Below are 15,462 nucleotides of genomic sequence, written 5' to 3' on the forward strand. Positions count from 1 at the left end.
GTAGGATTTTGATTAGTGTGACAATGAACTTTACTTGTTTTAAGTCTGTTTTCGTATGGCATGATGGTGTGGCAAGTGGACAAAATTTAGTGGTGAGCTCTCCTTTATGAAAGTGGTCATTTGGATGTTATCTAGCCTAGTTTTGAATGAGTCTATTGAAGGAGCTTCTCTTATACATATGTATTTGTGTACAAAAGGGTTCTAGTTGTCTAAAAAAGAGCCACAAATCCCCGTTATTCATTCAATTCTGAACACCACAAACTATATATCTTAAAACATCATGCTTTGCCGATAAACACTGACACTCAGAGCCAGTGTGACTACTGTGGCGAATCCAGGCAATGTTTTAGAGGGTGGGGGCTGTGAAGGACTGTCACGGACAGATTGTGTGACTCCACACAGCAAACACCTTGCAGAGATTGACAAATTTACTCTGGCAGGAATGAGTTCGGTCATTGGAAAGGATACCAAATTTACACAGTGTATCATTCATTACTCCTGACTGACAGTAATGCATACTACATAGATTGATTGTTCAATGTAATATTACCTGAATATTTGCTTTCTGAACAGTTGGAGATAATATATCGCCATCTCTGCATTTAAGGGAAGGTACACGTTTGGTAATTACTCAAAACAAATATGAACTTAAAAACTGACTTGGTAACAGGCATTGGAGAGCTGTTGATAGTATGAAACATTGTGAGAAACGGCTTCCTCTGAAGTAGCATAGATTTTGAGAAAGAGGTTATTTCTCACTAAAATAATAAAAGACTTCTAGCCAGACACATCCGTCCAACAAGGGTGTTTTTTATCTCATCATCTCTCGCAACTTCGATAACCAATTTAGCTCAATTTTTCATAGGCTTGTTTTATGCTTATGTTGGGATACACCAAGTGAGTAGACTGGTCTTTGACAATTACCAAACGTGTACCTTCCCTTTAAACAAAACTATTGGTAAATACTCAAAATAATTATTTGCATAAAACCTTACCAACAAGTAATGGGGAGCTGTTGATGGTATAAAACATTGTGAGAAACGGCTCCCTCTGAAGTAACGTAGTTTACGAGAAAGAAGTAATTTTCCACGAATTTGATTTCGAAACCTCAGAATTAGATGTTGAAGTCTCGAAATCAAGCATCTGAAAGCACACATATTCGTGTGATAAGGGTGTTTTTTCTTTCATTACTATCTCACAACTTCGACGACCAATTGAGCTCAAATTTTCACAGGTTTGTTATTTAATGCTGTTGAGATACACCAAGTGAGAAGACTGGTCTTTGACAATTACTGACGATAAAAAAAAACGTTGGGCTTTCATGGTGAGAAGCACTGCAGCTGTTTTTGAGTCACTTTGAAAAAAATAAGGTTCGGACATTTTTCCCTCCTAAAACATTCCTACGTCAATGCATGTACACGTCTTTCAAAACCCTCTTTAACGTGAACTTCCATTGCGAAAGTATAATTTTCTACGTGAGGCATGTAGGCATGTCGTTCACACCCGTCCTTCGAAATCCTAACTCACAGTACTCTTGGCAAAAGCCCCTTTCACACGAGAGCAATTTAGCAAGGGTCCCTTGTTAAATTGTACCATGTTTGTAAAATTTTACAGAATGGTACATTGTGTGAAAAGACAACAATTTATTCTACTGTCCAAGTCATCTCGCAAAATCTTGTCACACATTGCTACGTTTTACAACCTTGCTAAAACTAAGCAAGGGACCCCAGATAAATTGCTGTCGTGTGAATGGCACCAAAGTATCATTTTCTACGTACTTTCACACTACACGTCCTTCGAAATCTTAACCTCACAGTTGGCAAAGTATCACTTTCTACAATAGAGAACTCGTCTGATCCCCTATATAGCCAGCTCGATAAAACTGCTAGACACTATCCCCTAAAGATGCTCTCCTGCGTTATCAAAACAGACCCGTGCTCATGGCAACGTCTCTATACAGTTTTCAAGAAAACTTATTGATTCTCGAGAACAAAATGATAGAAGACTGTCACTGCACCCTCTGGTAGCTCTTTTGGTCTGGTGGGTTTATGTGTCAATCGCCAAACAGTCAGGATTCATTCGAATGTTTGCAATCACGACAACTACCACCTCACCAATACTCTGGTAATTCTATGGCCCTTTTCGAAACCACGGCTTCCGTGAGGATTCGGCTCAGGCTAGCTTGGCCCCGCAAGCGTTTGTGACATTTTGCGCGTGCATTGCCTGTACGTGCCCAAGGCTTCAGACGAGAGAAAGGAGCATACAGCCGAATCCAAAGCCGGAGCCGTGGTTTTCGATTCGTAACGGCAAGGGACCTCATTATGTGAAGTGTTTTACGTTGTTTAAGAGATCTCTCTCTCTGAAGGTCACGGTGAAGTATGAGGGAATTACTATCTTCGATTAAAAGCAGAAGAGGTCTGTACACATAATACACTACTGTTCCATACCACATGCACCAAGGGTGAGGGGGAATTCCGATTGGCAGGGATTCTTGTGTGATTTGTCAATTCACATTGACGAGGATGTGTCAAGGATAACAGACGGCAAAGCCGAGGATTTCATCAGCGGCAGTTTTGTTTGGACATGCTTGACAGGTGTTTGTAATATGTTTAACTTTGATCTTCGGACAGAAAATAATAATTGAAAGGAAACGGGAAACAAAATCCCATTCGAGAGAGACCCGGGAGTTTTTAGGGGGTACGGATGACATTGACATTGCACGTGTTTGTGTGTGCTATAATATTTCAGCTCCAATATAATAATAATAAACAGTTCTTATATAGCGCATAATACAAAATAAAGTCTCTATAAGCACTTCTGTAATTGAAGAGATGGGTTTTAATAATATGAAAACATCTACCTACTCGTAAATATAACTTAACAAAAATGAATAATACTAAAACAAACGTGTGCACTAAAAGAAAAGTAATCGACAAGCTTTTGCCTCTAGCTACATCATTTGATCAACTTGTATTTCTCGAAAACTACGTTACTTCAGAGGGAGCCGTTTCTTACTCTCTTGTATGATGTGAATGTGAAAATAAATATTTGATTGATTGATTGATTGATTTTATACTATCAACAGCTCTCCATTGCTCATTACCAAGTAAATATTTATGCTAACAAAATATGTTGAGTAATCACCAATATTGTTCAACGCCTTTAAATTGATGTATGTATACAGGTTTACACTGCAAGCTTCAAACAATAAGGCGACTACGATAACGGAAGATTTATTCAAAACAATGAAATCCATTTAAAACACAGATTAAGTTGAAGGTACTTCTTGTCAACACATTGAAAGGACAAATCGACATCTGTAAATTGAAGTCCACATATAACGTAAGCTTTAACGCGCCTCAAAAATATTGATTTGAGACTTGTAAAAGGTTTTTACTTTGTGTATTTCGAGGAAACACTATACGCTTGGAGCTGTTTGCCCCCATAATAATATTGCTACAGCGCAGCTTTCTCTGTGTACGCTGCCCGATTTTGTGTGTTTACTGTAAACTTGTCGGGATTTTAGACTGCCCTAATGCTGTTAATACAGAGGTGAGTAGGTTTTCAAATAAAATCATGACCAGACGTTACTTCAGAGGGAGCCGTTTCTCACAATGTTTTTATACTACTACTCTCTAAATGTAAAAGAGTGCAAAAGAACTCTTTGAAGAGCCATATATGAAAGACACTCTTTTTCGAGTGGTCTTCCACTCTTTAAGATTGAATTTTGCATCTTTTTGAGTGATTTTTCACTCTGTCCTGGAGTGAAACCCCTTTTAAAGAGTGGAATTATCACCACTCTTTTAAAAGAGCCATTATGGAGGACAGCTCGAAATGTAAAGAGTGGTGTTTTTCACTCTTTTACATTTAGAGAGTATCAACATCTCTCCATTGATCGCTAACAAGTAAGATTTTATGCTAACAATTATTTTGAGCAATTAATACAAATGGTATCCGGTGCCTTTAATGTAAAAGAGTAAAAACCCACTCGTTGTGTCTGCCATACCACTCTTGCAAAGAGCCATTATGGCGGACAACTCTTTTTAGAGTGAAAGACGGGTACTTTTAACTCGATTTAGAGTGAAGGTCGTTCCAATATCACTCAATAAGAGTGAGACAGATTGACTTTCACTCTCAAAGAGCGAAATTTTCACCGTTTTACATTAGAGAGATAGCTTACATGTTTCATTTTTGTCCTGGTCATTACTCCATTTGACCATAAAATGTATACTGCGTGCATTTATTCAGGGCCTGTCTCTCTCTATATGTCCCATCTGCTCCTTGTAAACGTGGTTAGAGCGTCCAAGGTAAATTACGGTTAATTTCAAAATTATCTCAGGGCCCACGTGCCTGCCGAGTCTGTTTTGTAGAAGGGTTTGTGATGTATAGACTTATGGCGCTATGCGAGAGGCTGTAGGCAATGAATAATATTATGTGTTTCCGTTACATCGCGGATGCATGATACAGCTTATATGTATATTTTATTACACATCAATCGTTTGGGAGTTTGAGTTGGGGGGGGGGGGCGGTTATTGCTTGTGACACCTAACTATTAAGGGAATCCTGCGGAATGTTCTGTATTCAACAAACAGACTTCTGCTGTGAAACCATGGTTTGTGGCCGGTTAACGCGCAGAACACATGTAGCGTAACAAACAGATTCGCGCCTATAAGGTGCCAACAGTTTTAATCAACTTAAAGAATAACTTGATATACGTGTACCCATTCTGAAAAATATTTAACCCCCGCCCCCCTCCACACATACCCACCCAAGCTTTTGTATACGCCCTGCACCTGCAACCGTATACCTCCTATTGTCCCAGGTTCTTTTGTTTATACTCAACGGCTCCTATTGTCCCAGGTTCTTTTGTTTATACTCAACGGCTCCCATTGTTTCCAAGCTGTGGACCTCTCCCGAACTCTGGACTCTAAGTTTCCTCTTTTGTTAATAGGCCCCCAGTTTGAATGCGTATTCCTGAAAATATTATTGCTGAGGTACTGTAGTGTTTGAGAAACGAGTAAAACAATGTCATTAAAATAATGTTTGTCTCAGTGATCATGAGATGATAGTTATTTTAGCATGTAAAAAAAGTATTTTCATGACATTGTTTTACTAATTAATTTCTCAAAAACTACAGCACCTCAGCAACTAGTATTTTAAGGCACGCTTTCTACTATCATTATTTTCATAATCCTTTAAGCGTAGTACGAACTGGTACCAGTATTTGTGTATCTCGACAAAGTTTCACCAAGTTTTGTTCATTCCCTCTCAATTATTTACAGTAAAAGACATAATGGACAAGAACTACTGCCGCTTCTTGAACAAAACTACAGACATGGCGCCCAAGTGTTTCTTCTATAACAAAGAGGAGAACTCTACGCTGATGACAACGTGTTACATTCCACCGTGTGATGGTAAGACTTGTTGTTAGTAAAAACAAAAAAATAATGAAAACAGGGAAAGGGAAGAGAGTGTTTCCAGTTGATAATCATACTTTTATGTAGTGCATTTTCACCTTTCTCGTGTGGCCAGTGTAGAAAATTGGCTGGAAAATGACAAACAATTCATTACTCGAGGCAGCATTGTTCATAGCTGATGCCCACAGTGCGAGAAAAGCAGGACAAAGTCAAACATGCAGATTAGAGCTCAAATTTATCGAACCAAAAAACTTTACTTTCAGCAAACTTTGTCACAAGTTTGAATTACATGGTATTTACCTTAAATAATGTAGGCTAATTGGTATAACAGTGTTTTTAATTGGCTTAGTAGTATTGTTTAGCATTGCTCATGCCATCCCACTTCTGCACCCAAATCCCCGGCAACCGCTTCAGACCCTTCCTGATTTACTCAAGTCCCCTTAGCAATTGTTCACGCTAATGTGTTCGAAAACCAAGATTGTGTAGTCCGGCAATTTTTGTTTTGCACTTTAGAATTCCCATCCTCAAAAATTTTCCTGATTCTTTTGTATTATTTTATTATTCCCTTTTCATAATCGCTTCAGAAGACAATAATTCCCCTTTGAAAAGCACTACGACAGTGGCAATTTCTTAGTGCAAACAAAAATTGCATCGCGGAAGACACAATATTGAACTAAACCTTCTTCTTTGAATCTAAAATTATAAAATATAAAAGCAGTCGAGTTGTCCCGAAGCACACAGAAACTAATAACGTTTTCCTGAAAATCATGAGGCAATGTATGACCTATTGATCTCATGAGAGAATAACATCAAGAAATAAAGGGAATAACGTCAAGAAATAAAAGAGAACAGTGAAGATTCCAGTCAACTAGAGAGGAAATTAAAGTTGACCAAACAAGGGAACTATACTATGAAGTGAAAAAATGTGAAGGGGGGAAACGTTAATGCACGAGTATTAACTTACCTTTAAAGGCACTGGACACTATTGGTAATTACTCAAAATAATTGTTAGCATACGAGCAAGAGGTTGATAGTATATAAAACACTGTGAGACTCTGAAGTAACGTATTTTTTTTAAGAAAGAGGTAATTTAACACTCAAATTTTAAAATACTTCAGACCTGAAGCCTTTTAGTAGGCATCTTAAAAACATACAAGTTTGTGCAACAGGTGTTTTTTTTTCTTTCATTATTCTCTTGCAACTTCGATGACCAATCGGGCCCAAATTTTATCAAGTTTGTTATTTTATGTTGGGATACCAAGTAAGAATACTGGTCTTTGACAATTACCAAAGGTGTCCAATACCTTTAATGCAATAGGGGCTACTCATATAATTCACTCATGATGAGAAACAGCCCTCGGGACGTGTATCATTAGTTTCCACTTGTGTACAAGTACTCTACGGGGGCCGGTAGGAGACATCGTTTCCACCGTCCTCATATAGGCCAAACTAAACAAAAACATGTTTAGCGTCATGTACCTTTTACAAAAAGTATGGAAGATTCTTCTTTTTTGTTTTTCAAAATTTTTCAAAATGGCCGGGCGACACATTTTTAAAGGCAGCCGGCTGGGCTATTTTTCGTCTGAAATCGTTAAAATGTATCATTTTCTTTTCGTTAAAAAAGACAATTCAACATTTTCTAAAAGGAAAAGGACGGGGACGTTAAACTTTGTTTTCTTTTAATTTGGCCTTATTCGATCTTTGGTATTTCAGCCTCGTAACATGACGCAGGTAGCCAGAGGCACCGGGTGGCGTCAATTGATTCGTATGGGGGTCAGAGAATTTGACCCGATATGAGATCAAGTTATACCACATTATAAAAAGCTCTGGGGTTTCGTCTTGCAAGAATCTTATTTGCAAGAATTTCACCTGCCAGGGTCAAAGACGCTGGAAACCATTGTCTCTTTTTTCATATTATTATGTGTGTTTTCTTTTGTCAACTGATCAGATTTTTGTAATAAAAAAAAAATCATAGTTTTAGGATATTGCGTTACTACAGCCGCGGAAATGCCCAAAGCGTAAAACCACCCCAAGAGTTCATTCTGCGGTCATAAATCCAATGACGTGGGAATTGTTTTTATTTTGATTTATTTGTTTTAAATCCTCGGACATAACTCTTTGTTTGTTGGTGGGGGTGAGGGGGGGGGGTCATCAAACCAATGTGCCCTGCAAGACCCCATGCCAAACAAATGACATACATGTGTATACAAATAAATAGACAACAGAAGTATGAATATTACAAACATTGAGAATGTTTCGCCCTCACACTTTGGGGACTGGGGATTGACCGTAAGATCATTTACCTCTTTCCAAAACAAGTTAAGAACGCGGGTGTATGGATGCAGCAGTTTCAAATGAGATGACGAAGATGTGTCATCTCATATAGCTGTGCTGGGAGATATATGAAGGAGATGGGCAAGATCCAGAAGTACCAAGACATGGACCCATGTTTATAGAGCTGCTTAAGCACATAAAGTAGCTAAGCACAATAACAAAGGCTTAGCAGGTTACCAGCCAATATAGCATGTCACATGTGCAATTTGTGACTGGTATCCTGCTTATTTCTGCTAAGCAGGAAATTGTTCAGCAAAATGTTCTGCTTAACCAGCTCAGTGAAATTGGGCCCCAGCCAGGGAACCTCGTAAGATTTGGCAGCTGAAAGTGAAAGTAGTCCCTGTGGTGGTTGTAGCACTGATTCCAAATGATTGGGGGAAATTAAACAGGATTATGAAATAGGCAAACTGTGAGGGTATAGATATGTTGGAGAAGGCGGCGCTTTTGGGAAAAGCGAGGAATGTGAGAAAACACCTTCGAGATCTAAGCCTACGGGAGCCCGATTCGACGAGTTATCGGCACACAGGAAAATGTACGCTTCCTTTTGGCTTTGATACAGTGAATCAGAACAGTACAAATTAACAACAACCAAATAAATATAAAAATAAATAATTTGCGCACTGTGTATTTGAATGTTTTAGAAGCAAAGCCGAAGTGCTTTTCACTGTACTATACTGTGTGTGTGACGTAATCAAAACAGACTACCACGACAACCCCCGGTCTCTTAACAATTATAAGCATTGTGTAACAGTTCTTTTATGTAAACTAAATGAACTGTGCTGTAACCAACTTGCAGTGCCCAAGTGAGCGAACTTTAAACAATCCATCCCAATTTTTCCGCCATTGATGAACTCCTCTTTTCTATAAATCTTCAATTTGCTTACATTTTAACTGCTGACCGTCAGAACACTATTAAAGACACAACTGAAACCAAAGTTTGGCTGGCGACAATAAGCGAGAGTAGATATATAAAAACGTAGATTTACGGAATGAGGTTTCGAAATTGCTTTCTGTGCCAATGCGGAAATAAGCATCTTCTAAATTGAAAACCACTTGACATAGATGTGTTTCAAGCCTTTTCCATTTGTTTATCTGGAAATCCCACGATGAAAATCGCCAACAAACTCCCCCAATAAATCTTGACTCAAGTTTGACTGACGCATGCCTGGATTCAATTAAATTTCCATCACTCATTGTATATAACTCTTTGTAGATGTCTTCGGACTTGTGTTGTTTAAGAAATCCGAAACGAATGAATGAATTAATGTTAACATGAGCGTCTGTCGGGCAACATTTTTTATTTAAAGGAACATTCAGAATTGATTTTGCTAGCAATTTTGCTGGCAGTGTAAGCACGTTATGTAGTCCACCATATTATACATAAACTGACAAACCTGTAGAAGTTCGAGATCGATCGGCCATGTGGGTCACGAGAGAATAGTGAAAAACCGATTACCAATTTTGTATTACATCGATGCTAAAACAAAAATAAATAAAAAACACTGAGCGATAAACTCCAAACTGGAAAATGGATAATTTGTTTCTCATAAAATATGAAATTTCAGACAGAAATATTTCAAGGGATGTTTTCTACTATCATCATCATTAGACCGTGTAAATTTTATGTTAATCTGTGATCTTCACGATTTTTCTTTTTTCACAATTCTGTAACGTTCCTTTAAGTAACAGGAACCGGAGTCAACTTTTGTTCTAGGATTTTCTTTGTTTACTAGTTTAATTTATTTTGCTTTGAAATCGCACATGGCTAAACTTGACTTTCCCAACAGTATGACACAATTTATTTTGTTAGCTATAAGTTATCTTAAAATTATACAGTGTTAGAAACAGAATTTCACACCTCAAACTCAATAATGGTTGAATGGAAGTTCGAATACTCTCAAGACTTATGCACAGTCTATTTAGATTTGTACAAGTTCATTGCATTGTTTTTTGTTGCTTCACCTAATTGCAGCGCATAATGGACGTTCGAATACGCGCGAGACTTATGCACGGTCTATTTAGATTTGTACAAGTTCATTGCAGTGTTTTTTTGCTTCACCTAATTGCAGCGCATAATGGACGTTCGAATACGCGCGAGACTTATGCACAGTCTAATTAGATTTGTACAAGTTCACTTACAATGTTTTTTTTTTCTCTAATTGATTGCAGCTCAAAATTGAAGTTTGAATACTCGCGAGACTAATGCTTGATTTTTTTGTTCTTTTCTCCACTTTACTGCAGCGCATGCTGGGTGTATGAAGTACGGGAACAGCAGTAGCTACCGTGACGCTGCAATGTTCACAGCGGGTGGTTACAGATGTCTGCCATGGGTCGATCGTAGCGATCAGCCCGTCAATCCAAAGTCATTCCCCGCTGCTGGTAATGAAAAAACGTCAACACGAACCGAATGTCAGAGTTATACTTTAGATTGATTTATAACCCCAGATTGACGAAAGGCAATTATGTTCTTATCTGCATAAGCTGTCTTGAATGCCATGGTGCAGAATATTAGGTATCGGGTATAAATAGTACGCATGGGATGTTTGGGATCACATCATCAGGGGTGTGAAGGTTGTTTGTTTGGTTGCTTGTCTTTGGGAGTAAAGAACCGAGAGAGTCAAAAAATCATTTCAATTTTTCGAACCGTCAATTTTGCTGCAGTTTTTGAAGTAGAATACAATGATTCACACAAACATGCCTCGAAATTGCACGGTTTTCCTCTTATGTCGCGAAGAAACCCGGTCGGCCATTTTGTGGAGTCAAAAATGTTGACTTCATAAAACGGCCGACCGTGTTAGTTCGCAACGTAAAAGGAAAACCGTGCAATTTCGAGTGATCCTTGTGCGGATCATTATATTATTCTACTTTTAAAATATCTATCTGTGATAACAAATTGTTGATCAATTGTGAGTTAACATCTCTTTAAAAGATGATTCTCGTGATTCTCGTGATTACTCGTAGAGGTTCTCGAAAACAAAATCATGTTTTTTGCATCCTATAAATTATTGAAAGATAGAAATATGGACACATTAATCAATGTAAGGTTTACTCTTGTTATAGATAGTAGCCTAAGGCAGATGGGGGAAATATTTCACACATTCAGAGTATGTCATGAAAAGAGAACCCGTCTATTTTTTTTTGATACCACAGGTCTTGAGGAGAATTATTGCCGAAATCCAAACAACAGCTCGAAGCCATGGTGTTATTATCTCGATCAAGACAATGACACGACCTGGGACTACTGCGACATTCCCTTTTGTAAGTACATTGTTGTGGGTTCGAATCTCACCACCATGTTGTCCAAATCCATTGCCCTTGGATACGTGCGCATGCTCTCAGAACTATAAGTACACAAAGGACACTTTGTCATTGTAGGTGACAATACGCTACTGTGCCCCACTTTTCTACATAATGCCTCACTTTTTTTTAATCGATATTTTTCAAAAAAGCCAGTCATCATATCTGAACAAACCACATAACCACTGACCAACAAATTTGTGTATACGTTCCCTGATGTCTCAACTTATCAACATCGAGAAAACCACCTTTTTAAAAGTGTATATTCGATTAACACAAACATCCTAGCTAACAAGAACTCAAATTACCATGCGAAGACAAGCATGAACTACATATCCCATTACGGATTCCATTTTAAAGTGGCTTGTATAGTTTAGCATTTCCGATTGTAAGTGATACTTGTTTAATGAAGTACTTATGAAGTTGAAGGGTATTAATTGCCAATCATTGAACTTGCCCCAATAGGATTAGTCTTAAACTAAACACACTGACAAGTTGCCTCTACTGAGTCTATCACAATATAATACATTTTAAGTAGGTGAGTCGAGCATCCCACCAGGGCCCAATTTCATGGCTCTGCTTATCGTAAACACGGAATTGGCGCACGGAAGCAGGGAATTCTGTGCTTACGGCAAGCGTATTTCACGGGTTAGCGGCGAATTTGGGCTTCTGCGCGTGCGTATTCCACGTTACTAGGCATTCTACGCTTACAAGGCTAGCGCAGAAATTCGGCGCTTGCACGTAGGCGGGGAATCGTGATCGTTAGCGCAGAATTCGGCGGTAAGCAGAGCCATGAAAATGGGCCCTGTTGTGACTGGTTTAATGAACATAAAATGGCATGGTTTAAAGGGACGGTAAACGGTTGGTAATCACTCTTCAAACTAATGCCAATACATTTACTTGGTTGGAAACACAGCATCTTTCTATGCAGCATTTTGAGAATCGTAAAAAGTATGGCCCTATTTACTTGAGAAAACAGTTCGTGCAATCGTACGAATAGCTGACAAACTAAAAATGACAAAATTTCAGATAGACATTTTAATAAACCCGTCCCATTAGAACTGGGTATCGGTGGATCTTTCATCCCAACTAATGGCTGAGTGGAACACACGAATTACAAACCAAGGTGCGCTGACACACAGTCAATTCTTGTGGGCCGTAAAGAGAATGTTTCGCAGGACAAAACATCCCTGGAACAAAACCTATATATATACTGATAGCAATCTCCCAGTTTTCCAGATGGTCTAAAGATTATATTTCACATTTCCAGGGGGCGGTACCATGGATATGCTCAATTGGGTCAGGTTCATCAAACAGTAGTGCTGCACGACAGACTAGCCCTCGTTTATGTACGAGTCAATGGAGGAAATTTCATAGAGACAGCGGACTAGTCTATGTTGTGAAATATCCGGCGGATAAACGACGTTGGCTGACACTCAAACTTTAAATATTGTTCCTAAAGCGTATTCACTGAGAAGTTTATACACAAAGTAACTAATTAGCCAACTGCAATCTTGCAGTGTAACGCACTAAGGGTTGTTCCTCGGTACATGACTGGTATGTTGAGAGCATTAGCAGTTGTCATAGGGCAGAGTTTTTTTTTTTTTAAACGTCTCCAAATTAGTCTCTTGCACAATGTCCTTGTCAAGAATCAAGGTACTAAATAAACAACCTGTTCCTTTTGTATCTGTTTCACACCCAGGCAATACAGACAGCCTGTCGCATTTCAACCGTTCAGTCTTCGCCACCCTTGATCTTTCTCTTGGCCTGCTTGGTAAGCAGCCTTCAATCAGCAATGCTGAAGAGTGTGCTAAACAGTGTCTTGATGAGAGAGATTTCACCTGCAGGTCCTTCATCTTCAATGAGGTATGATAGACGCGAATGTAATTTCACCGAATAATGTTTTGCTTGAGTGATTTCAAATTCACTACCTTCTGGTATTTTTTGTTCTTCATAAAAGCTTGAAAAGAAAAATAATTTCTCCACAAGGACAGGAACAGAAATGTATGTTGAATAAAACAAATTCTGAACTGCACAGAAAACAAGGAGTGTTCACAGAGGGAATGCAAAACCGAGTCTTGCGCTTCGTGTGTATTGGTTACATGCTCCGAGACCCAAGTGTGTTGTCCCTAATCCTTACCACTAATCCTTACCCTAATCATTATTAACCCACAACCCTTACCCAAACACATGTTACCCGCGAGATTTTATCGGAACATTGATGTCGGAAAAATAGAGCGGTCAACGAGTGACACCAATGTCCGCAGCTTGCTTGCTTAATATAAGGGAACTTATATGAATAGAAAAAATATATTATCGTACTCTGTGACACTTCAATACCTGTACGGCGTATGTTAATCTGAGCATGGAGGAAGATATATTTTCTTCCTCCATGATCTGAGTGAACGTGACATTGAAACGTATATCTTACAACATCACACCATGCCATATGGGTGCAGTGGAGAATATGATGCATGTTCAACACTGCAGTGGCCCCACCCTCAGGCATCTCTATGTGAGGAGGTGATCGAATCTACTGATCCAAGTCGAGGTCTTAATCCTGATCGATAAGCAAATTACTACTGGTTGATTGTCGATTGAAATTTAAGAAGTGTATTGGTATAGATGTAATTTGACAAGGTGAACAGAAAGAGGGTGGCGAATCTGACTGACACACAGTGTTTATTACACACAACCTTATGGGTCCAGCTTGTGGGGTCCTGCTGATGTTTAAAGGTAATTACTCAAAATAATTATTAGCATAAAACCTTACTTGGTTACGAGTAATGGGGAGGGGTTGATAGTAACAAATATTGTGAGAAACGTCTCCCTCTGAAGTAATTTTCCTCGAATTTAATTTTGAGACATCAGATTTAGATTTTGAGATATCGAAATCAAGCATCTGAAAGCACACAACTTCTTGTAACAATGTGATTTTTTCTTCCATTATTATCTCGCAACTACGGCGACCAATTGAGTTCCAATTTTCATAGGTTTGTTATTTTGTGCATAATGTTGAGATACGCCAACTGAGAAGTCTAGTCTTTGACAATTTCCAATAGTGTCCAGTGTCTTTTAGTGTTATCTACTTAATGTATATAGGTTTAAAATAATCGAACGATTCAAAGAACCTATGTATATTTTGCCTTTAAAAAGCAAATCTGGAACTTTGATCCCGTCCGAAGCCATATTTTATCCATTCAGTAAACCAGGGCAGAGTCATTCTGCACATCATATACTCATTCTCTTTCGCAAGAAAAGGATGCGAAACAAAATCCAGACTCTTACGTTAGGAGTGTTCAATTTCGCGTTTCAATTTCCGGGTTGCGTATTCTTTCGTGTACACCTCCCGAGTTGAGAATGTGATTTCCTTGATTTTGTCTTAAGATTGGCAGCTTGCCTGTCACGGCCCATGAAGCAGCCGTGTGTTTGTCTTGTCCTACAACTGACGTATTTATCGTATTTTTTTTTTAAGAGCATTCAGATTAAGTTTTTCGAATGTTCGGGCGAGTCCTTATAAATTGATCTTTTACTCCGAATTCGCAGTACCATTTTTATGACACGAGTTACGATTTTGATTGTTTGAGTCCACATTGGCACTGTTTTTCTTTGTTTCTCTGTTTCAATTCCATTTTTTTCCCGAAAGCTGCCATACTTCTAACCAAGCAAATTGTTTAATGCCAATGATTTTAAGAGTGATTACATATACGTTACGGGATTTGAGGCACTGCGTGGTAAGGTATCAATATAATATTTGGTCTGCAGTATCACCATGTGTGTGTCTATTCTTGCCAGGTAGATTTTGTTTTCAGTGCTAATATTCTACTTCCGAGGAGTAAATGTTCGGAGGAAGACAGTTCTTTAAAGAATAAAATCCACCTAGCAAGAAGACACACACATAATGTCACCTCAAACCAAATATTATACACATAATGAATGTTTATGAGTGCAATGGTGCGAATATGTTCATGAGTTGAAAGATGGAATGTTCTATTCAACGAGGCGGAGCCGAGTTGAATGGAACATTCCAGCTTTCAACGAATGAACATATTCGCACCATTGCACGAATGAAAAACATTCATTATTTGTTTTATATAACATCCAAGTAGAACTTTGTCATTTTGATTGAAAGATACAACTTTCAAAACAAACAAAGCGTAGGCCTCCAATTTTTAATTGTAGAAGACTAATGCTAGTAATTTTACTTATATGCCTTGCTGCGTTACCGAAGACAACGCGCACGCAGTGATGTTTTTACTCAGCTTTTTCGTTCCATCCGAAAAGTACCATTGCACGCTGCCAGCGTGCAATGGTACTTTTCGGATGGAACGAAAAAGCACGGTGAGTGACTCAGCGTGCAATGGTACTTTTATTTGCTATCACGTGACGGACAATCCTCCAATCAAATGGCAAG

At 38.6% G+C, this 15,462-nt stretch overlaps 1 protein-coding gene across 1 annotated transcript in view; it reads left to right on the forward strand.

Moving 5' to 3' along the window:
* LOC117296560 overlaps window positions 1-15,462 on the forward strand; it is a 101,090-nt gene that overhangs the window by 38,754 nt on the left and 46,874 nt on the right. The window contains exons 3-6 of the mRNA XM_033779548.1: window positions 5,283-5,414; window positions 9,993-10,130; window positions 10,902-11,009; window positions 12,751-12,914. Coding sequence (XP_033635439.1) covers window positions 5,283-5,414; window positions 9,993-10,130; window positions 10,902-11,009; window positions 12,751-12,914 — 542 coding nt within the window. The remainder of the gene's footprint in view (window positions 1-5,282; window positions 5,415-9,992; window positions 10,131-10,901; window positions 11,010-12,750; window positions 12,915-15,462) is intronic.

This window comes from Asterias rubens, chromosome 11 (assembly GCF_902459465.1).
Source record: "Asterias rubens chromosome 11, eAstRub1.3, whole genome shotgun sequence".
In the NCBI taxonomy this organism is placed as follows: domain Eukaryota; kingdom Metazoa; phylum Echinodermata; class Asteroidea; order Forcipulatida; family Asteriidae; genus Asterias; species Asterias rubens.